The sequence below is a fragment of the Saimiri boliviensis genome, chromosome 7, assembly GCF_048565385.1.
Source record: "Saimiri boliviensis isolate mSaiBol1 chromosome 7, mSaiBol1.pri, whole genome shotgun sequence".
Lineage (NCBI taxonomy): Eukaryota > Metazoa > Chordata > Mammalia > Primates > Cebidae > Saimiri > Saimiri boliviensis.
In genome coordinates, this window is record NC_133455.1 from 125145880 (window position 1) to 125170347 (window position 24468).

General features: G+C 46.4%; 1 protein-coding gene and 1 pseudogene across 1 annotated transcript in view; one reads left to right on the forward strand and one right to left on the reverse strand.

Moving 5' to 3' along the window:
* Positions 1 to 504: 504 nt before the first annotated feature.
* The window catches only part of ANO2 (anoctamin 2), a 358642-nt gene continuing 334678 nt past the window's right edge, over positions 505 to 24468 (reverse strand). Inside the window, exons 21-25 of the mRNA XM_074403486.1 lie at positions 15890 to 16042; positions 15490 to 15542; positions 13374 to 13555; positions 3393 to 3498; positions 505 to 1417 (exon numbers count right to left, since the gene is read on the reverse strand). Coding sequence (XP_074259587.1) covers positions 1148 to 1417; positions 3393 to 3498; positions 13374 to 13555; positions 15490 to 15542; positions 15890 to 16042 — 764 coding nt within the window. The 3' untranslated portion in view covers positions 505 to 1147. The remainder of the gene's footprint in view (positions 1418 to 3392; positions 3499 to 13373; positions 13556 to 15489; positions 15543 to 15889; positions 16043 to 24468) is intronic.
* Positions 19121 to 21289, forward strand: LOC120360762 (dynein light chain roadblock-type 1 pseudogene; annotated as a pseudogene).

A 24468-nucleotide genomic window follows, 5' to 3' on the forward strand; every position in this document is an offset into this window, starting at 1 on the left:
CAACAGGTTTCTGGGCAGCAGGTGGGCCTGAGGTGTATGAATGGCAATGATGAGTGATGTTTGGCCAGCTTTACATGATGATCTCAGCATAGAACTCTGGGAAGCTGCTACCAGTTGATTATGTTAGTATTGCCAGATACAACCTCTTCACCATCCAGGGTTTTTCATTAAATTGTATTTAGAATGGCAAACTCCTTACCTCCTGGGCTTTCACAGTTCCTATTTGCCTTACCTAATATTTCTCCACAGCATTTATTACTATCCAAAACTCTGGACATTTACTACCCTATTGCCTGTCTTTCCCCAGATTGTAAGCTTCATGAGGCAGGGGTTTTGTCTCCTTCATCCTCTGCTGTATCTCTAGTCTGATAACAGTGTCTGGTACATAGTAGAAGCTCAATAAATATCCAAAAGAAAGGAAAGGAAAGGAAGGAATGGGAGGGAGACAGAGAGGGAGAGACAAGGCACCAAAGACAACAGATGCATCTTTACAAATAATGTGTCCATTTATTTTATTATTTTAAATCTGAACTTTCGTAAAATGATGTTTACTTGCATTTAGCTCCAAGCATCCTTGTGACGTGCACTGGAGACAAGCCCAGGTTTGGACCTTTGTACCTCACTATCAGGTCCAGTGGCTGCACCATTCAGCCCTTCAACTTAATTTGCATCTGCTGGGACTGTGGCAGCCCCACAGTCTGGGGTCACTTCTGCAAGTGACTCCGCTTTCTTATAGTGGTAGCAGGCGGGAGATGCAGTGCTCCTGAATGTATTTCTCTTGCAGCTGGCTGAAGTCACAAATGATGGTGAAGTATAAGAGGGCACCCCAGGGCACATGGGAATGCTCACAATGCCTGAGAACTCCGGGGTGAAGAGACCCCAAAGGGGGTCCAATCCCTCAAAAGGATACAGCTTAAAAGAGGACCTAAAAGAAACCTAAGCTTGAAGTTTCTGAGATGTAGCATCGTTTCTCTTCCTTCGGGCACTCTTTCTCTCAGGCTCTCTCTTCTTACACACACTCCCTCTTCAAGACCCCATCAAGCCAGGTCCCTGCAGACAGACAGCACGCCGTGTGGGTGTAGGAACATGCTTGTATGCGCGTGTGTGTCTCTGCTGCCGTACCCTCCTCTGCAGGAGGCCAGACTGCTCACACGTTGGTGTGCTGAGAGCCTGATGACATCACACTGCCCGGCTGGCTTTGGCCCGAGGGTGCTGAGCTGGCTGCCCGGCTCCTGCTTCGATCCCCACCTCCTGGGCTCCTCAGCGCCGGCTCATCCATCAGCTTGAGCTTCTCGTGCTCCTCTTTCAGGAAGAAGTCCACTAATAAGCTCTTCTCTTTCTTGATCTGGTCGCTGATGTCTGTGGGGATATCTGGAATCATCCAGTCCACGAGGACGCTCAGGAACATCACGAGATTCTGCGAAAAGCCAAGGAGAGAGGTGCTGAGTGGAGAGGCCTGGCCTGGCGGGGTGGCAACAATGGAGCAGCATGCCTCCATGTCAATCCTGGCTCTGCAACTTACCAGCCCAGTGATCACAACCAATGAGCATAACTCTACCTCGATGTCCTCGCCCATAATAAGACGGGGCGGCAGCAGTGCCTACCCTGGAGTGGTTGTCAGGATGGAATGGGTTAATACACGTGGAGCATCTGCAGCAGCGCCTGGCAGAGCAGGGCACCATCATTAGTAGCTGCTGCTTCCTGCCTTCACCAGGACTTGTGCCCCACACTACCCTCGGAGCGCCCCCACGTGTCCAGTTCTTGCTTCTTGGCTTCTAAGCCTCCAGGCCCTCCCTGCTTTAGAAAATGGAAAGTGACTTTCTAGAGAGTGGCCACAAAGCCCAGTGGCTTCTCCTGGGCTGTCACTGTGCCACTTGCTCCTGCTGTCCCTCCATCTGGCTCTCTCTATCCTCTACACCAGAGACGAACTTTTCTGCATTAACTCTGGGCCTTTGCTGACCCCGCCCACTGCTGACATTGACTTTGTACCACTCTCATTCACTGCAGCCGCCCCGGCTAACCCAGCCTGTCTGGGAATCCCTGCATCCAGCTTGCCTCGAGCAAGTCTCGGCTTTGGTGCACACTTGCCGTCCTTCTGGCTGCTGAGCCACATCCCTTTGCTGGTACAAGCAGTAGGCTAGGACTACCTTTCCCCGGAGCGCTTACTGTCTCAGTGAATGAATACATGACAACAGTGCCTGGCCTGGCTCAATGAATGCATCTGATTCCCATCCATTTCCCCAAGCCACACTTCACCCAGCTTTACCCAATACACCCACTCCCATTGTGATATTCTTCTCTGGCTGCCAGTTTCATGCTCACGTGCTTTCCGCTCTGAGACTGGGACTGAGCCCTTGAACCCTGTTTGTTCCTAGAGGCTCAGGGGAAGACGCTGGGCACCAACTGCTGCTTCCAGAGGCTCCTGGGCATCTTGGGCACTTGGGAGCTGCTTCACCAAGTCACAACTCTTTCTCTGAATCCACTCCTTCCGGTGGGAGTGAAATGTGACATGTGACATATGTGAAAGTGAGGAGACTCCTGGGGGTGGGGCAGCACGGGATGTCTGAGCGATCATTCAAACGTATCAGCCCCATCTCTTCAGAGGAAGAATGGTTGTCTTCTTTAGGTGAAAGACTAGCCGATGGGCTTCTCCACTTTCTGGGCTGGGGTCTGGCGGCAAGATACTTTAGAGCCCCCCAGAGACCAGCCTTCAGGGAATACAAAAGCCTGAGGGAGCTGAAGAGAAAAGGATCTGCGCTTGTTCTCCAGCCCTGCTTGAAGACTGGGGGCACCCAGAGTGGGAATTGGGGGCCCTCGAGCTTGGAGAATCTCAGTGATGCAATTGGAGCTGTGGCTATTGTCTCAGATAGGAATCACTGGGCTCGAGTTTGCTATTCATTCAGGGATGGCTCGATGGCTCTGGGGGCCCTTCCCACCAGATGTCTCAGTGGCTAAAGCAACACTAACAAAGGAGGGAGCCCAGAGTGCAAGAAGAAAGGTTCCAAACCTGAGCTCTTTTGTGGCTGCAGAGATGAGATGGGGCTGTTTGTCTGCCCCAGGCTGGGACTCTGGTTTCAGGGGCTCTTCCCCCTTTCCATTCTTTGCCTCAGGTTTAAACAGGAATCCATATCCACACTGCAACTTACTCCACATCTGTCTTGTAACCTTACTCCGTGTTTTATTCTCTGTCTGCAAAGTCCACCCATTAAAGAAAGCCCTCTCGAGAGTCCTGCTTCACCCAGGAAAGGAGCCCTCACTTTCGCCTGCCACACATGAAGCTTTCTCATGTCCCAGGGTACCACGGGAACCTGGAGGGAGGTGCAAGCGGTGAGTGCAGTGTCCTACCCCTGCAGCCTGGATTCGAATGGGCTGGTCCTATGCCAGCAACTCACCTGGAAGATTATGACAAAAGCCAGACGGGCGGACAGAACAAACCAGTACTGTTTGGAAAACTCATAAGGGTTCGGGGCCCATGGCGGCTCTCGGTAATCCTTAAACCTGCCCGAAGAGAAATGTGGTGTTAAGATGGGGAGGAGATAGAGAACAGGATGGTAATTCTCTGCGTGAAACCTCGAGGGCAGGCTGGAGCATCGGGCACGCCCTCGGCGCTGACTTGGGAACTAAAGGGAAGTGGGGGGAATCTGTGGTATAACCAATGAATGTCCAAAAAAGACTAAAGTTCAAAAAAGCCACGGTCAGCCTAGAAATGACCTAAAAAGATGTTTCCACTCTCCAATAGCTCCCAAAGCTTACTCTGGTGTCAAGCTTCAACTCCCCGAGGAGCCCAGGGCATCTGAGGGTAGACCAGGCCAGTGGGTCCACCAGGGCCTCCCGCTAGCCTGTGGCCTCTGCGAGGGTAGGGGAGAGGCAGACACCCTGCAGGGTGCTCTGTAGCCCGGGATTCGGGGAAGATGCAGGCACCAGCAGGCAGCCTTGGACTTCTTCCCTTTCCAGCTGCTTCAGGACTACGGCCACCAGAGGGGCTGGCCTTGCTTCATGGACGCATTTGTGAACCAAAAAGAAGTCTTATCCAGACCAAGCTGGAGGCTGAGTGAATTTGGGATGGGAGCCTCATCAAATATCACAGTCCCTCAGTATTCTGTTTTGCTAATCATCTTCCTGATCTGTCTGCACGGTTGAAACAAAATGTTAATGCCTGACCTGAGCTCATGGCTCTTTCTCAGACCCATAGAGAAAGCTTGGGTTTTCCCTCACCCTTTTCACCCCCATTCCAGAATGATTCATGTGAAAACTAGTTCATTTTCTCAGACTCATTTTTCTAAGACTGGAAAAATGACAAGGGGCTGGTACTAGATCTGTGACCCTTCCTGGAACCGTCTTCTCCATGGAATTTCAACAAATCTTTGCTGCTCAATGAAAGCAAAGCAAGTCCTGGGCTGGAGGAAGACGCAGGCGGTGTGAGGCCACCAAGCAGTGATAGTCACTGCCAAGGAAGGCAGGTAGGGACTGTGCCCAGCTCAGTCCCTGAGCAAAGGGCTTTTCTGGAAGGTTTCACATTTCATCTTCACTACAACATTCTCAGGCAGGCGCTGTTACCCCCAGCATAACATAGGAGGAACCTGAGCTTTGGAGAAGCCGAAGTGTGTGGCCAGGGTCTCATGACCAATAAAGGTGGAGTCAGAATAGGAACACAAGTCTGACCGAATCTGGGGTTTCTTCCCATTACCACAAAGTACCTTACCAAGGGGGGGCATTCAGAAGTGGGTGCTCTTTGATCCTCTCCCCTGCCATAAACGAATTAGCTGCTCTAAAAGGCCCATATAAAAGCCTGCTTGTTTCCCATTGCCCAAAGAGAGATGAGAGAAGAAGAGAGGAGAAAAAGGAGGAAAAGAGATGTACACAGGAAGATGGAGAAGGGCACAGTGACAGTCAGCAGCAGAAAGACGCAGCTGAGAGGCAGCCACTGAGCACGCACTAGGGTTTGGCAGGAGGCCAGGAGCTACCCCCTCCCTGCCCGACTCCCCCTCTCCCAACAGCTGATCACAGCTGCCACAAGCTTGGTTTGACATCCAGATGAAAAGCAAAGCTAACTGCAGCCCAGTGGAGCACCACGGGATTCATGACAACCATCCTCAGCTGAGGACAGAAACACGGCCAGTCGCATATCATCCTTGCTGAAGGGAGAGAGGGAGAGCATGGCTAAATGAGTAAGGACATCTTGGGGTGGGAAAAACCTCAGACTCACCTACCTCCTGTTGCCCCCAGACAGGATGCCACAGCAGAAGGCAATTTATCTCTCTTCTAGAGACCCCCAGAGGAGGGTGCTACACACACACACACACACACACACACACACACACACACACACTCTCCTTACCATGGGGAAATCCTTCCCCAGGTTCAGCCCAATCCCTACTGCTGCAATGAAAGTCTATTTCTCTTGTTCTCTAGCTCCATCTCTGCAGGAACAGCTGCTCACTGACCTCAGTATGCGAGCCACTGCTCACCCCTCTTTTTTCCAGTCTGAAAAGAATCCATAAATAATCTAATTCTGGTTCCACCTCTGCTATTAACTCACCCTAGCTTTTGGAAATGTCACTTTGTTCTCCCTCAGTGTCTAAAACATGTTTTGAGTCTCACAAGCATATCCATCTAATCGAGGATCTGCAGAAAGATTACCACAGAGATCTGTTCAGAAAACTCTACTTGAAAATTCCTCGATGGAGATGGGCTAAGTGTGGCTGCGTTAGGAGCTAAGGGTAAGCCATGCTACAGAAAAGAAGAGTGAGCAATTTAATATTCGTCTGTTCACATTTCTTTACAATGCTAACTTTATAAAAACTATGACTTACAGTGAGAAATATATTTCGTATTCATCCACATACACATACCACAATAAAAATTACACCAAACATACTTTGCTATGCTCAATGCACTAGTATTTTCCTATGCTACTCTATCCTAGTCTAACTCCCACCCCTATTCTTTAAAATGCCAATCATGACCCACTAAAGTGATTTCATGATTTGCTAATGAACCATGACTCACAGTTTGTAAAACCTTGATTCTCATAAGCCTCTACTACCAGGTAAATGACTGGTTGTTTAAATTCCAACAGAAATTCAGATTTCACAATTGTTTTTAAATTTTACCCTAAGAAGTTGGGCTTATCAAATGTTTCACTGAGTAACTTAGAAGACACTGATTAAATGAAGAGATAATTAGCTTTAAGAATAGAAGTGTTCACCAAAGAGAGTGGCTAATCAACCTAATTATTTCCATCACTGTGATGCTGAGTGTTTTGTTTCTAAACCCAGAGCTTAGCACTGACAACGCTTTGTGCTTTGGAGGCAGCAGGTGAGGGGTTGAAAGCCCTGTCCAGCACTGTAGTCCTCTGTCCTCTTGCAAGTTACTTGTGTTCTGAGGCCCAGCTTTCTCATCTATAAAATGGGCCTGAACTTTCTACCACAGCTGTTCCGAAAACGGAGGGTCAACCCTAAGAGCTCCACACGGTATCTGGCCCTTCAGAGGAACCCAATAAATAGCAACTATTCTTTCTCTTTTTACTGGAGGTTACTTATGGAATACATCTTTTCTGTTAAAAGAGGACAGAGCATGTAGCTGGCAGGTCCCAATTCCTCCCAGCTTTCCAGGAGAATTTTCAGCACACAAGCACTAAATACTGCAAGCTTTAGTGCAAATCAGGAGTCAGCCAAGGGCACAGCTACATGGAGCTTCTCTCAGGACCTCTGTCCAGGTAAATAGCATGAAATGGGCAAGCACTGGCTGCTGGGTGGAGGCCATGAGACAGCTCCAGACCAGACCAGATCCTATGGCTCTGGGAGCTCGAGGCTCCCGAAGTCCCACTGAGTGGCCCCAGCACTGGGTGAGTCCTGACACCTGGTCAGCCTCCTGCATCTGCCGACTGTGGCCCCCAAAGAGAAGCAGTGTTTTATTCCTGAGCATGTCATTTTAGAGAGAGTCCTGGGTCTCACCCTCACCTCTCCAGTCCTCCTTCATTTTCCTTGGGGCTTAACATAAATTTTGAGAGTTCCCCTGAATTTTCTAATAAGGAGAGACTTCCAATAATGAGACAACTAGCCTGTCTAAAAAGCTAGCCTGCACCTGGAGTGGCTCTGCCACTTACTACCTGTAAGACCCAGAGGAAGTCATTCCACATTTCTGAACCTAGGTCCCTGATTACAGAGTGGAACTCCCAAAATGTGTATCGCAGTGCTGAGCATATATGAGCTGTCACAACCCTAGCCAGGAGTGAATGAAGAGATGTGCGTGCATGTGTGTCTGCGTGTGTATATGCCTCACATGTTAAAGGAAGACACCGTGAGAATTAAGTAAGACAATATATGTGAATATGATTTCTGGAGCTTTTGCAGAAAATGAACACAACAGTTTCTTCTGGGATACAACAGCTGTGGTGAGGGCTGAGAAGAGACCCTTTTCTTCTTATATACAGACACAATATGTGTCTATGGGATTACTTTTATAATTAAAAAGTTGAAAATTGTAAAACATGAATGTAATTAATGGCAATACACAGTGGATTCAAGTGCATTTTTGTAGTAAGCTTTGCTGAGCAAAATTATAGTGTTAATTTGGACAGACTCATATAATAAATGAAACTGATATGGAAATCAACATATTTTAGCTTTAAAATTATGTTAATATTTTATCTAGATTGTTCTAACTTTGTAAAAAATCACATTGATTGAAGTTGTATACGACTTAAATAAGATTTCCATTAACTCAAAATATATTTGATTATAAAACAAACCCATGAAACAATACCTTAAAAGTTCTACAAGTTAATATGATGTTAATGCATAGAAAAATGCTTGGAAAACATTCACCTATAAGTATGACCCTATTTCTCTTGGAAGGGTGCCTGGGATTGGGCAGGGGTCAGGGTGGAGGCATGGCAGAGGTGGGGTGGTTACCTGTAATGTTTAGAATTTTTGTAGGACTAGATTAATAAATGACATGTTAGTAAACCCAACGTTTAAAAAAGAAAAGAAAAGAAAAGAATCTTTGAAGATGTTTTACTCCAAAGCCCCATTTTTACAGATGAAAAAACTGAGGTACAGAGAGGAGAGAGAGACTCAGGGCTCAGATGTCCTCATCCTGTCCTCACTTGCAGGGTGACAAGTGACAGTGATATCTGCCACAATTCATCACAACACAAAATCACTGAAGTCAACAATCAGTAACGGCCTTTTAATGAGCTTTTGTTATGTAATGAATCAGCTAGTGAATGCATTTCCCAACTCCAAATAATGGCACATTAAAAAAACTTTAATAGCCCCAGTGGAAATTAATGTCATGTTAATGCTGAACACAATTACATACAATATTTTCATACCATCTGAGCTACTTAAAACGGAGTTCTGGAATTGGCCCTTAACAAAGGAAAACAGTCCAGGCAATTAGGAACTAATGAGCAGCATGTCAATCCAGCGTTTGATAAGAATCAGGAAAGGTGACACCCAGAAAAGCTGACAGCCTCTGGTTTTGGTGGGGAGCAGATGGAAGGCAGCTGTGGGGCTAAGTGGGAGCACACTTCTTCAAAGACTTTTCTCAGGACGTGGGGTATGCGAGCCCTCAGGACCTGCAGGAAAACCTGGCAGGAGCCACCCAACCAAGCTGCTGCTGGATGCTCAACAAACATATTCAAGCAGACCCGCTGGGCTGACAATGCCCAGGTAGGCTCTGAGCTCTGGGACAAGATCTCCCTGCTCCCTTCCAGCTGAGCTGAGAAGTCAAGCCCACATTTGTCCTCCAGGCCATGGTGGTCCCTCGACCCTGTCAAATGGCTGCTAATGATGCCTGCAGATTGATGTCACGGGACTGTTTATGGAGCTGCTCTGCCAGAGCAGTCAGAGGACTGAGGCAAGCATCGCTCCAAAATGCTGGGAATGCATCTCAAACGGGCAGCCAGAGACTTGTCCTAACTTTTACTGCTATTTTTAAGATACCTCTATCCCTGGCAAGGCTGGAGACCTCGGTTTTATTTGACCACATTTATCTCCAGAGGTCACTGAAAGCTAAGAATAAGAAGGGTCAACAAGTTCCCAACGCTATTTGCCAGAAAAGCATGGCAAACCTCGCTTCCCACCGCGGAAGCAGTTTTAACTGGCTCTAGGATTAGCTGAAGAGTTATCTCTGTTTCTCAAAATATTTCTCTATCATAGTCCCTTCTCGTCTTCCTCCTCCTCCTCCTCCTGCTTCTTCTTTCTTTCTCTCTCTCTCTCTCTGTCTCCCCCACGTACATATATATGTATATGAAATTATCTCAAGTATCTCAATTCCTGGCCCAGAAAGACATCCTTAGAGGTTATGGCTCTGCTTTCTAAATCCCCAGAGAATTGAGTGACCCAGACAAGTTCACACAGCATGCAGTGGGCAGGAATCACATGAGGCAGAGATTTCTAGCAACAACCCTTAACAATCTAGGAAATGTAGCCCCCAAAGCACACCTGTTTGACATATTATGTCTAGATCACATGCTGACCCTATTTTCTGGACATCTACCTATATTTCACAGTAGGGCATCTCTTTACGTTAAATGTAACCCTCCGTGTAACCCAACAGTCTTCACACTGTAGGCAAACACATAATACCAGTAAAAAGCTTGATCTCATCACTGTCCTCTGAGACCCCTGCCGTGGTACCCCATGGCCCTAAGAGAGATTCCATGCATCTCAACAGGACCAGCATCCTCTCCTTAATATGGAGTTTGTTTCTTCTTTCGGCCCCTCTCTCATAGCTTACCCCTCACGCCTGAGCCTATCTTTCTGGAATACAGTGTTCTCTCTGAACCTCCGTCACCCTCTGACATTTCCCTTGCTGCCTCATGGCCCGCCACCCTCCCCACCCTGCTTACCAGCCAGACTGACTTGGCCATATGAATGAGGAGTTTCAATGGGCTCATCTCCATGGCCATTCTTGTACTGTTCGTTCTTCAGGCTTCGTCTCCCTTGAAACATCCTTGGAACACTTAAGTCTGGGTTAGGTACAGGGCCCCCCTCCTCGGGGATCCCATAGCTCTCTGCAGTTACCCTATTGCCAATCACTTTAAAGCTATGTTTTAATTTTAATTCCTTATTTACTTACGTGTCTGCTCCATCTAGACTTCTTGAGGGAGGCACTGTATCTTGCTCTCTATTATATAACCAGTGCCAAGCCTTTAGTAGAGCCTCAAAAATACTTGCCTAATGAATCTGTAATCCTCACTGGTACTGAGAGGGAGAAGGAAAAATGATGGATGCTTCAAAGTCACTTCAGCTTGATCTTGGAATGATTTATTTTCTGCAGATAAATTTTCTTGGCAGAAATATAGAATGAAAGTCCACTTTCTATGCATGTGCCCACTGATAACTCCGTCATTCAGTGTCAGATTTTCTTCCAAAACAGGCCACAAGTAAGTCATGGCTCTTGTCTGCTTACATGGGAATAATGAGGAGACGACTATCAGAGCTTTACAGCTGGCTGCAAAAGCCAGTGACTCTGAAGGCAGATACAAGAAAGCTCAATCTCATCTGCACATACTCAATACCTGGTGTTCTGGGCACTGGTGTCTTGGCTGAGCAGCACCCACTTGCCTTCTTTCTCACCACAGTTCCTGGCAATCATGTGGAGCTTTAAAATGCAGTCACCGTTGATTGAGTGGAGCTGAGAGGTGGGGAGAGACTGGATTTGGGCAGACTGGATTGAATGAAAGCTTGCCTAAGATTAGACTTACCCTCCACTTCCCACAGGGACCATTACAATCCCTATTAATTTAAGGAAGTTTAAGCCAGTGATATATCTGCAAAGCATATTCGTAAGTGTTGGTGGAAAATCTGATGGTCAAGGGCAAGATCAGAGATCCTTGTGGTCTGTTGAGGACAACTGCTACTAGAGCAACTGAAGAAACAGATGATGTGAGCCTGACTGTCTCACATGACAAGCCGCACTGGTGCTGCTTCCCACCGCATACGGAGGTGGAGACCTGGGCTCTAAGACGGATGTGAGTTTTAGACCCTGCTAGAGAAGACCTAGATGCTACTGGAAAGGCCTTGAGCTGGTCCAGAACCGCCGTGCTGTGGAACTATGTCACTGGGGTCTGCAGACCCAAGTCCGACACCATGGACAGTCTAGAATGCCAGCCATACAGAGGGGTCCCTGGGCAGTGCATGGCCGTCAGCAAATCTCCCTGCAATGTGATTTTAGTATAAGAGTCAGATTCTTTATAGGCCCAGATGCAAAAAATCCTGAAATACCTAGGCTAATAAAAACTGATCCTTATGAGTAAATTTATTCACCCATTCTGGGGTCTGGTTCCTCATTTTTTATCTTTCCTTGGTTGGCTAGAATAGAAATCTGAAGTTATCATTCCTGGAACCAGAATATCCTTCTGTTTAAACCATAGATTGGTACAATTGTTTTACTCAGCCACCCAGGCTGGGAAAACCAATGGGTGTTCTCTCGCTCATGGTCTCAGACTGTGAATCTGAACCTAAGTGGCTGTCTTACAAAAGGCTGGCCTTGGACACCAGGGTCCCAGGTGGGAAAGCACAGCAGACATGTCCAGGGCCATCACTGCTGCAAACACAACTAAAAACACCACTTTCACGTCAAACATTATTGGGGATAGTCTAAGAAAGCCCTATATTGGTCCTGCAATACCTTCTTCTAGATTTCTGTTATTGTTGTACTTAATTATTCTGTTTTATATATATGAGGTAGGATCCTTGATCAAGTGCTTCATTGGGACTATCTTTTAACCAGGGTACAAATGGGTTGAATAAATTATTCCCCTTTCCTCTTCTTCTCTTTATTTGCCCTTCTTGGGTAAGTAGTGGAGAGTTCTCCATTATTTGGCTTCAGTGACCCTTGTGGTGATGACCTTCAATCAGGACTCTAAGCTGGATGTCCCCAGAAGTCCAGCTTAGTTTGTCAAAGAGTTGGGTGAAAATGGCCACTTGGAATTTTTAACATCGTTTTAAATGTAACATGATTGAAATCAAATCATCATATGTAGCATAAAGTTAGACTCTCTCTGCATCTTCCCTATAAATGTAACCGCTTCCCAGTCCTCTGACTTCAGTCCAAACTTTGGAGATTATCCTAGCCCAGCCACACCCGTACGTCTCCCGTCACCAACTCTGCCATGCTTCATGTGAAACGGCACGTCTTCCCTCTTCCTTTTGATTCTTCCCACCACCCTGGTCTGTGCCCAGCACAGTTTGTGTCTAAGTGATGCAGCAGACCAGCTGCCCTCTCTGGGTCCTACCAACGCTATCCCATCGTCCTCACTGTGACCAGATCAATTTCTCTAAACCTACCCTTTATCCTATCATTCCCTGACACTAAAAAGTCCAGTATCTTTCTACTGCATCACATTATAATTTCTATCACATTTCAGGACTTCCCATTATGTACCTCATCCCATCTATTCAAATTCAACAACCTTATGGCTTATGATGTCATAGGAGTTTCTACATTTACTGTAATTCCTTTTTAATCCCTTTACTATGTCTCCTTGCTAGCCATATTGCCTAACCCCAAGTGTTTATCCAACAGCCCACATTTATCCCCACCCCATGACTTTGCCCATGACAACTCCCCACCTAGAATGGGTTCCTTTTCTGTCTTACAACTCCCAGCAGCCCCTCCAGGAGGTCCGCCCTTTCCATTCTGGTCCCTCAAGTAACCTCCCTCTCCTCTGGGCATCCACAGTGCTCATGAGTCACACAGCAGCTCACTGAATAACCTGCTATTTCCTATCTGTTCTGCTTGTTTTCTTCTCAACCAGACCATAACTCCCTTGATGGTGAGGACAGGGCTCTTTGTCTGCTCCATAGTGTCTAGAAAAAAGCAGTCAATAAATACTTTTTGAGTCATCAAAACTGATTTATAACAATTGATTATAAATAGAATCAATTGTTATAAATTGGTTTATAACACAGCAGGAGACAGAGGGAAAGGAGAATGAGGTACAGTCATGTGTTGCTTCACGACGGGGATATATTTTGAGACATGCATCATTAGGTGACTTTGCAAGCATCGCAGAGTGTGCTTATATAAATCTAGTTGCTGTATAAGCTGCAACACACCTAGGTTGTAAGGTATAGCCTATGGCTCCCAGGCTACAAACGTGTACGGCATGTTACTGTACTGAATACTGTAGGCAGCTGTAATACAGTGGTATTTGTGTACCTCAAGATATCTAAACACAGAGGAGGTATAGTAAAAACATGGCATTATAATCTTATGGGACAATTGCCATATATGTGGTCTGTTGTTGTCCAAACCATCATCACGCTGTGCAGGGTTGTAATTCTAGGTCATCCCCGTAATTATTTGGATCTATTGCATCTGGTCCTCCGCTGCTCTCCTCCTAAAGGTTACTTTACCTGCAGAACTGAACCTCCTGGTCAAACTGTGAGTTTTCTGGCTGTGTCCCCTCCTTCAGCTGGCTGACGTTGAAAAACGAGAGGGTGTGGTTGACAAAGCCATGCAGAGTCCCATTGTGACTGTAGGAGTACTGGTACACCAGGCGAGGGATAAAGTCGGAGGTGATCGCAATGACAAAAGCCTGAGGGACAGAACCGTAAGTACTGAGTAGCCAGGATTGATGCTCAAAAGGACTGTCCACTCTTAGGTTCTCCATCAGAAGGAGCTGCTCTGATAGACACAGAAGCTCATGCAGCATGCTCAGGTCCCTGAGCTCGTGCAACTGAGTCACCTGGCTCTTCCATCTTCGATGTGTCTCAGTATAATAAGTCCACCAGACAGTGGCTATCAAAAGAACACAAGTCAACCACTGCAGCAAAGGATGCTAAGTCCGTCTGGACCGTCTGGTGCTGGAAGGATTAAACCACTTCTGAGATATCTAACATTGCTGTTGAGCAAGCCAAAACAGAGTGCACGCTTTCCTGAGAAGATTACCTATAGTGACGAGGGTACTATGTAAGCATAATGGGCAAGGAAATAGAATGCCCATGTCCATCTGCCCCTGAGTGGTACCAGAAAGCCAGGAACACCAAGCATAGGATTCCACAGTTCGCTTAATTTGACCATTATCGCTCAATGCTTTTCAGCATGTCATGTAACAGACGCTATTCTTGTATCCATTTTACTTAAGAAAACTGAGACACAGCAGAGAAAGAAGCAGGTCCTGCTAGATGGAGCCACACACACCCAACATAGCGTCTGGCACATCTAAGTGCTCTATAAATGTCTGTGGAGCAAACCAAACGACAAATGAATGATTGCGTGTTTGAACACAGAGGTACTTTCTGCAAAGAAAGTCTTAAATCTTGTTGGCAGGTGTTTATACTGCATCCTGCTCCAACAATGAAAGCCCTTTACCAAAATGCAGTTCAGATATTGTTCTCTAAAAGTGTATGTGAATGTGAATGGCCATAACCATATTTGAGAACAAATAGCATCACAATCTTAGCTACAACTTACTGGACACTTGTTATATGTCCTTTCATCATCACATTTAGTTTCTCAAATGATCTTATTTGGTGGGTACTATTATTATCTCCTGTTCGACAGATAAGTAAGCAAGTCTTAAAGAGGCTAGGGAGGTGAGACTGCACGTCATTTCATTCTGCGCATGGAAAGTGATTCATACTCAGGGATCCTGTTCTAGCAGTCACAACTTCAAAGTAGCGGACTGATCTGTTTTCCAAATTGCACCTTCTAAGCCTCAAGATGTGCACTGCCTACATCACAACATTCAAAATACAGTGGGCTGATTTTCTCTGCCTCACCTCACACCTCTCCAGCCATTTTTTGTGATCTCAGTAGGAAATCAGGTCAGAGCCAAATCCCTGTTTGCCTCCCAAGGGAAAAAGGCTGCGGCTTTCCTGGTGTGCACTGAGCTGGCTGATACATTCCTGGGAGGTGGGACAGGAGGCCCTGCCTGGCCACTGTTCATAAAGAACACAGTAGAAAAGAAGCTGGCTGGGGCCCAGCAGGATTTCCTCTGCAGTGTAGACACGTCTGGCAAGGGAGTTAAGGAGGTCACTACAGGTGGGACCCTTCTTCTGTGTCCTACCTTAACCTACGCAGTGCCAGAGTCCATGGGATAATTAAGACTTTGCACTGACAACCTGGAGGAATCGTAATTAGGGATTACAGCCTGGGCAATGCTCCAGGTATTGTTTAACTTGGGAGTAGAATAAGAAAGGAAAGAGATGAATAGATATGTAGAATTCTTTCCCCATTATTCTTGGCTCCGAAGAAAGATCTGATTTTGACTGCCAGGGCCAAGGTACGCATTCTGATGGATAATTGCCTTTCGTTCTCTTTGCGAAATTAAAAATAAACCTGCACAGCCTCGGCGACAGCACGATGAGTTACAAGGCATTTGTGAGCCGTTAACCCGAGCACTGTCACCCATAAAGCTCCAGATGGAAAAGACTGGGAGGTGCAAGGTCCGGCTTCCCACTTTGAAGACCTCAGCTTCTCTGGAAGCCCTCCCCACAAAGCGAGTGTGTCATGGATATAAGTACTTACATTGCTGATAACAGAGAACTTGCCGATTCCAGAGAGAATGTCAAACCAGATTCCTGCAAGACAGAAGGGAGAGCGTCTGGCTCACTCCCCGCCTCGGCCCAATGATGATGCCACTGAAGCTCCAGGTGATGTTTCGCAGGTGAACTACCGGGCAGCTTTGCTGGGCCCCCCAGATGGGCTCGTCTGGAAAGGCTTAGGTGCCCCCCTGTCTGGAAGCTTGGGGCACAAGTCGGGGTGGCTAATGTGGCCTCAGAAGGCCTCCCTGCACTTCAGGATCTGAGGATGAGGGACCCAAAGGGAAGGGAGGCTTTCCCAGCCCTCTTGATTCCTGGTGTGGTGTGACTGTGGCCAGAGAGGACAGAATGGAGGGCCTGGTGGGACCTCTGAGTGGGGCACATACCGATGTCTTTGGTTCTTACAGCATCCGGCCGTCTCAGCTCTGTAACAAACTTCTTCGCATCGAGCCGCACTTCAATGACATTGTTGAGGAGGGCGAACACAGGTGCCAGGGGAAAGGAGGCCACGAAGAGGGTGACGAAACCAAACTGGATGACTGCGAGAGAGAACAGCACGAGGGCTTCGGCAGGGACAAGTAGGACTCAGGTCCCTTCTGTCTTGTAGCTATAGGCCCTTGTCCTTTCTCCCTTGGGTCTCTTTCCCATGTGGGGTGCTTCTTAGTCTCCCTTCCCCTCCTGTGCCACATATACGATACTTCTTTCCAAGTACCTGCTGGCCTGTTGGTCAATGCCATCACTTGGTAGCAATGCTCTGGATTAGGCACGGTGGGAAGATATGTGAAAAAACAGTCTTAACTCCTCCCTTCCCGCTTTACCGCCAGTCACTAATCCTACTGATCCAACTCAGGGGTTGGTAAACTTTTTTAGTAAAAGGCCAGATAGCAATAAACATTTTTGGATTTGCGGGCCATATGGTTTTGTCACAACGACTCAACTCTGCCATTATAGAGTAAAAGCAGCTATAGACAGCACGTCGACAAGTAGGCTTGGATGCATACCAATAAAACTTTATTTACAAAAGCAATAAATAAAGCAGGCTGGATTTAGCCCATAGGCCACAGTTTGCCTATCCTTGACATAGCTTTTAAAACCACCTCCCAAATTTGGACTCTTCTTTCCACGTCTACAGTCACTGACTTTGTTTAGAAAGTTTATTCATCCATCATGCATTTATGGAGAGCTAGCTGAATGCCAGACCCTGTACGAAGTATTTAAGGAGGCAAGGGTCTGGTCTTGGCTGCAAGAAGCTGGGTTTGAAAGGGGAGAGGTAAATGTAGGCAAACACGTGCAACAAGGTTTTATGTGTGCCAAGCAAGAAGAAAGAATGTACTAGTGCTAGAGAGGACCCAAAGGGAGGAGAACACACATCTGTTCAGGGCATGGACTGAGTGCGGTTTCCACATGGAGCCCCTGAGCACAGTCTTGAACAATGGGCATGCAGTTTTCATTAGGATTAAGTCAAAGAGGCCTTGCAAGCTGCAGAAGCAGTGTGAGCAAAGGCATGGTGGGGCAGCCCATGCCCATCAGACAGTTGGAAAGAGTCCTGCCCTACCTGGACCATCGCCAACAGCCTTCTGATGGGGTTTCTTGTCACCAAGCTCCCAGGATGCTAGAGAATCTATCCAGCACACAGCTCCTGTCATGATTCTGCTATACACCTGCTTATAAAAACTCCTGTTGGCTCCGCTCTGTTCACTGAATGTAATCCAAATTCCCTAGCTGGGCATACAGGTGCTTTACAATCTGCCTCCAGCCTGCCTCCCTAGCTTCATCTCCCAGCATCTCCCCAGCAATGACTGTGGTCCTGCCTTCTCACCCTCTGAACTCCTCAGTCTCCTGATTATTCCCTGCCACATTAGTTACCTGCGCTCATTTGTGCAGAAGCATCCACTCTCCAGCTGGCAAGCTTCTATGCATCCCCAAGATCACTCAAATGCCACCTCCTTGGTGATGCCCAATTCCTCCCACTCTGGACCCCACCACCTGTGTTCAGGCCTCTGTTGCAGCACCACTGTGTGCTTCTGTAACTGATTTGCTCACACCTCTTTATTTCTCACTGAGAAGGCAAGGCCTCCATCCCTTCTAGGAGTTCAGTACATATTTGCTGATGGAAACACAGCCCAGAGTCCTGGAGAGTTACAGTCCACTAGGACTTCCCTACATACTAAGGGCAAATTATTAAACTTGTCTGTACCTCAGATATTCAACTGTAAATTGAAGATAATAGTAATACCCACCCATTAGGGGTCCCAGAAGGGTAAATGATATTATACACAAAATATACTCAAAACAATATCAGATACATAATAACTGTTTAGTAAATAGTATTTACTAGAGGTATGACTATTTACTAAAGGTATAACTTTGGCCAACCCTGTCTGTTTCAAGGGGCATCAGCATCCTCATTGATAAATTGAAGGGACTGGTTTAAATCCCCTCCAAGTCTGATTTGCTATGATGCTATGATTCTCATTGCCTAAGAGAATGAGTCTGAGATGAGTCTCATGAGTCTGAGATGTTCAAATACAGAATGAAAAAACACAACCCGAATGGGAAAAAAATTCCGTTTCTACAGAGGGATAAGAGTAACCACAGTAGAAGTTTCAGGAAAGGGAACAGGCATGGAACTCTCTGCAGGCCAAACTGCTTTTGATCTGGCAGTTTGCTCAGCCCGCAGCTGTGGGTCACTGCTCTTGCTGATACAACCTCGTCCACTGCCATTGTCCTTGGTGCCCAGTAGCCAGACACTCGCACTGAAAGACACAGATTTGTCAAGGTTGGGACCTTAGAGTGACCACCTGGCCAGCTGGCTGGCCAACAGGGATTGGAGGATGGTGGAGAAATCCCCGAAAACCAGCTCTGGGAGCCCAGTTCAAAATGCAGGATCCCGCCCATCTTTTAAATAAGGCTTTGCCGAGGAATTCACTTTGGAGTCAGGGATGGGCTAAGGCCAGGGGGGTGTGGGGATGAATGGAATTAACAAGGAAAGCAAAACAGATGTTAGACTAGCATTCTGTAGTAAATGCATGTCTGTGTTTAAGTGTATGGATGAATGTGTTTTTATGGAGTTCTAAGTTGGTCTTCTTGACTCTAATGAGCTCAGTTCAGCAGGGCAAATGTTCTTATCATGAGTGACTTCCTCCAGCAGAATTGTGCAAACTCCCCAGAGCCTCTGCAAGTCTTTGGCAAGGAGACTGAGGGGGAGGGAGAGGGGTAGTTTACTTCTGAGGGGTTGCAAATATACACAGCATGCCCTTACCACATTCGTGCACGTGGTGCTCGGAAATCAAACTTCCTTCCAGGGTTATAGGGAAAATGGGACTTTCCACTTCCTCTTACTCTCTTTATATGAACTCCTGGGGCAGACATGAATGCTGTCTTCTAGGGCTTCCCTGCTGGTTTGCTTCTTTACCTTCACAAACTCTCCAGACATGGGCTTTCTATTGTCCCTCTTCTGTCAACACAAACATCTTCCATTGCTGGCTGGATGCTCTCTAATAGCTCCTGTTAATTACTCCACTCCCATAACAAAATGTCCCTCCTCTTTTCCCTTGCCATCTAAGTCTCTATGTTCAGCACTGAATGACCTCAAGAGACTGGGCTCAGCAAAGGCTATGATGCTGGACCTGAGTGACAGGATCCTCCTGTTCCCTCCTCTGGTGTTATTCCAGGGTATCATGGGCCAAGAATAGTCCCACCCTGCAGGAATCCCACTGCTGCAGGTGTTGCCTGCTCAGGCTGGGTAACCTGAGCACTGCCAAGATTCAACCCAAAGATGCAGAAACAAATAGGAAGTTTTGCTTTATTTTGGGGAGATAAAAACATAAAACCATAACTCTCTAGTATGCAAATTCCAAATCCAAGACTTGATCTTTTCAGTCAAAGGTTTAAAATGCTCTATCAGATGGAAGTCCTTCTGGGCTCACTTCAGAGGACACAGTGATACTGGCCTTTGCCAACACAAAGAATTGTTTCTAAAAGCAGCAAGCCTCCATTAGGATAAGAGCAAGACCAGAAATCCTCAGTGCACTGCATAGCAGAAGCCAGCTTGGCCTGACCAATAACATATTAAACCTGGCCAAGCCAATTAGGGAGGAACCTTTGAGTTGATTCTCAACCAAATCTTTATAAAGCCTTCTGTAAAGTGCTCCGGTAATGCTGACCTCAAAGACTAGAAACTTCTCCATGTAAACCCCATTGTTTTTCTCTTCTCTCCCTCCAGCAGCCAAAGATCTTCTAGAATAACCAGCAGCCCTACACTGCCTGATGCTGGAGACATTTCCTGCATCCGTGATTTCCTGAGCTTAGGTTAAAATAACAAGGAGGAGTGGGTGAAACTAACCACGACAACATTCAGCAAGGACACTTCAGGACAATCTGCTTAGAGAAGACAAACAGTATAGTAGATAAAATAGAATGGACTTGCCAGGATTGGTGGAGAAGATTTTAACGGAACACAATTCTGATTTTTTATTCATTTATTTAAAAATTTTCAGTAAGCATATCTACCCTCTCACAGTGTGATGATAAAGTCCAGACCCTTGGCCCAGCATTCAAGGCCCCTTGTGATCTGACTCGAACTTATTTTTGCAGACCCATTTCCTCCCCACCCACTTTCTGTGCTAGGGGCAAATACTTAGCGAGTGTGTTGGAGATCAACTCTGCCTGGCTCCCAACCATTCCAAAACCATGTGTACTTCCTCAATCTCACCACCCACCATGATTTCTACACTTCTGAGCCTTGGTACGTGCCACTACTGACTGTAATTTTCCTTCTTTTCTGGTTTGCTGAGTAGCATGCTGTTCATATCTCAGGCTCAACTCAAACTTCACCTTCTGTGTGAAGACTCTCCTCCACCACCATTTCCCACGAGCACACCCAAGTGGAACTGGGTACCGTGGGCAGCTCTCCTCCTCACTCCCATAATGCCTTGCACGTGTCTCTCTGTTTATTTGACCTGCTCCCTAGATGGAAAGCTCCTTGAGACCAGGGACCTTATTTGATTCTTTCCCAAGTCCTTGCTCACCCTCTTTGGTGATGCCTATCACATAGCAGATGCTCAAAGGTTTCATAAATCTGAACTGATTTTCACCAGCTGTGAAACATACACACAGACACACACACGCACACACACAAAAGGCCAAAAATGAAAATGTGGGAACTGAAAGCGTTGCACTTGATGATGGTGAAAAGAGATGTAGACATGAAGTATTAACACCTCTACGTCATAATTCTTATTGCTGCATTCTGCACAGAAGACTTTGAAGGAAGTTACTGTCAAAACAGTTGGTTAGGAGAGTCCAATTCTAATAAAAATGATTATAGTTTTTTTTTAAGAAAACCTTTCTATTATTTAATAAAAAGCAACACAGTCTGCTTAAATAAATTGAACACTGGGGGCTTAAGAATCCTCCTTTTTGAGTGCTGGCAATGCAGGGCTACCGGATCAGCCATAAACATCAGAGGCGGAGGAGACTCTGAAGTGACTTCAGTACCAGAGGGGAGTGCAGAGAATCATTGTGGTGAACACAGGAGGCATTCCCATCAAGAGCACCATGGACCACCCCACCAACCACACAGTATGCCAGCCGCATGCACAGCTTCATTCTGAAGGCACAAAGCACTGTGCTCGAAATTGACCCCCAGAATGATCTCACCTTCTGTCAAATTTGCTCCAAGAAAAATAAAATTATGGTTGCACCAGATAAAGACAATTTCCTGATTGTGATTCGGAATCCAACCAAATAAGTAGCTCTCTTGGCTCCCTGTATCATTCCTTAATTTAATGTCTCCGAAGATTACTAATGTCAACCATGTCAACAGACTGGCACGTGACAGTCCCCTTAGAGCCCACTCCAACCAACCCAGTGACCACGTGTGGGCTGGCAGCTCTGCCTACCCCACCAAAGGAAGCCCTGTGCTGCGCCAACCTTCCCCAGAGCTCCAGGAGGGCCCTATCTCCTCACTACCAGGTTTTGGAGCGAGAGCTTATGAGAAACCCACACTCAGCTTCCTTCTGACCTTTGGTTTACTTTGTTGCCCTTGGAGAAGGCTGTTTCTCTTTAGTTTAAAATAACCGAAATGCTTAAAAAAAAAAAGAATCCTCCTTTTGGTGAGCCATTAATGAGCAGTGCTAGGGAATCATGGAAGAACATACTGCTATGAGCTTGTCTTTTCACTCAGGAGGCAGTGAGTGAAAGATTCAGCTAGAAACAGCCCATTAATAAATACTTACGTAAGATCACAGCAGAGGAAGGTCATCACTGTTTATTTCATCAGACAGTATTTTAAGGCTGTGCCCAGAGATCCCCTTTTCCCAAGAGCAAGGGAACCCAACTATGCTCTGGGCTGACAGTATCTGGCATGAAAAAAGTTGCACGTGTCAGTTGAACACATAAATAGGAAGAGACAGTGAGAAGAAAAGGCATGAGCTATTACAGATCCTCAACACGGACCTCCACTGCTTAGGAAAATGGCAAAACCTTGACAGAAACGTAAGAGAGTTCTTAGTGTCCATCACTCCCCATCCACTCACTCATGCATTCATTCAACAAGCATTTATTGAGCATATTCCATATAGTGGAGACCATGTGCATTGCTAGAAAACAAAGACGAGCAGATTACTGTGGCATCCTTCCAAGGGCTCAGAGTATGCTGTGGGAAAGATGGGCATGGAAACAATCCTTGACAGCCTCACGTGGTGAGAACAAAACGCCAGCATTAACAGTGCTGTAAACTGCTGGGCAGGGGTAACTGACTCTCACCAGGAGACCCACGGAGGCTTCACGGCATTTATCACTGGGCTGCACGTGAAAGACAAGTAGAAGAGGCATATGAAGGTTTGCCATATGGTTGGTAGTTAGGGTTGTTCCTGCAAATTCACTGATCTAAATTCACAAACAAACTACTTAGGAAATAAAGACAATATGTGGAATTCCCTTTCAGTCTGCATGGAGTCACCTGGGGGTTTACACAATGGATCGGGTCTAAATCAGAAAGCCTGGGAAGTCATAACAGGAAGGGACAGGCTTGAAGTCACAGCTTAGGTATTAAGAGTTTACTCATGCAAAGCAAAGCAACACTGGGACAGATCAGCAAGGCACATTGGCTCTGAGTTTTCATTTCTTTGTGTTTAAGGCAGACTCAGTCCCTGCTTTTTCTCTAGCCCCCACAGCAAAACTAAAAAGACTTGAGTTGGCAAGATCTACTGATTCACTTCCTAGAGCACACACTGGTGAATTTCCAGTAAATATTTACAGAAAGAACAAATGAATGGCCTGGCTTTCTCACTTCTTGTTTACATTATCCACCTGCAAGACAGGAGTGTGAGGGACAGTTATTCATTCATCCTTCCTCCTAGCCCTCCACCCTCTCATTTGGACTGTGGTAATGTAGTGTGTGAGTTAGAAGGACAATAAAACCACTCATGACTGGAAAGAATTTCCCAAGCGACAAATTATTACTGAGCAGCTTTCTTTGCTTTCTTCTTTTTCCTCTACCTCTTCCCAAAAGGTTTGTGCAAAAGTGAACAAAATGAAAATAAAACTAGGCTTGTAGGATTTTAGAAAAAGGAAATAAAGAGCACAGAGAAGAGGACCAAACAAATAAGCACACTTGGGGAACCACAATGTAGCTATGTTTGCGCAATAAAGTTTACCCTGAGCTTCCTGGCTGTTAGAGCAAGAACAGAAATGGGGCAGCAGTAGAGGTCTTCATCAGTTTTAAACTAAAAGGCCGCCTTCTCTCTGTTCCTTCCTTTCCTCCTCAAGCACCGACTAGGCATCTTCTGCATCCCAGAAGCGGTCTGTGGTACACTGAGAGCTGTGCTATCCAGATACACTTTAGCCCTTTTTCTTAAGTATGCCTGGGGAAGGAGTCTGGTGCAGGTAACCACCAAGCAATGTATGCCTCAGCAGCAAAAGGAGAGACATGACCGGGGACTCAACCTACTTCCCAGAAATGCTGGAAGCAGCCCCTGGGTGCTGCCTCAATTGTGTTTCAATGCCGTTTGGAGAAGACAGCAGGAGCCTCATCATCCAGCGGAATGACTCAGCGGATGTAAACAGGATGCCCAGGGAAAGGAATTTCCTGGCTCTTTGAGACGTTGGCTTGTAGCACACACACACTTGGAGTTCTCTGTGACAGACTATGTGGGCCTCAATCCTGATGGTTTCTTAGATATTCCAGAAAATCTGGGTCACTTGCATCTAGCCTCTGTTGGAAATTTGGAAATTAACCATTGAAGCCTTCACCATCCACTACCGAAGAATATCAGAGTTGAAAGGGAATGTGGTGTCACCTAAGTTACTCCTCCATCTGAAGCTCAGGCCATCCGACTCCTTTAATAAGTGGCCACTTTCACCTGATCATTGTCAGGCAGGGAACTCGGTACCAGAGCCTGTCATTTTCATTGTTCCTGATTCTCTGTCTCAGTTTTAAGTCACCGGGACTTTGGAGTATTTGCTATAAAGCATTATCATAGCAGTAGTTGTCTGATACATGGGGTAGTTTGCCTGAACTACCAGATAATTTTATAAGTTCATCAGTTTATGCTGCTATAGGAGACCTGCTCTAAAGATGACAGCATTCTCTAATTACCAGCACTTCAAAATAAGGAGACTTTGCACTGCAAGGGGTGGAATAGGTTGTCCCAACTAAATCCATACCACAAGGATACCTGGAGAGTTTCAATGAAAGGTACTGTCTGTAGGGTCCACCGACAGCATGTCCCCACCCCCACTCGGCCCAGAAGGTCCTCACTACAGGAGAACTTCTTACAGTCTTCCTTCTTAAGCAAACATTTATGGAGCACTTACTGTATGCCAGGCCTTGTGGTTAAGTGCTGTGAATCAATAGGACACAAATCTCACCCTCAAGAAGCTTCCGTCACAATTTAGTGAGTATCATGACCCTGGGCCACTGGTCTTCGGGTGAGAAGAACTAACAATCACATCATTTATT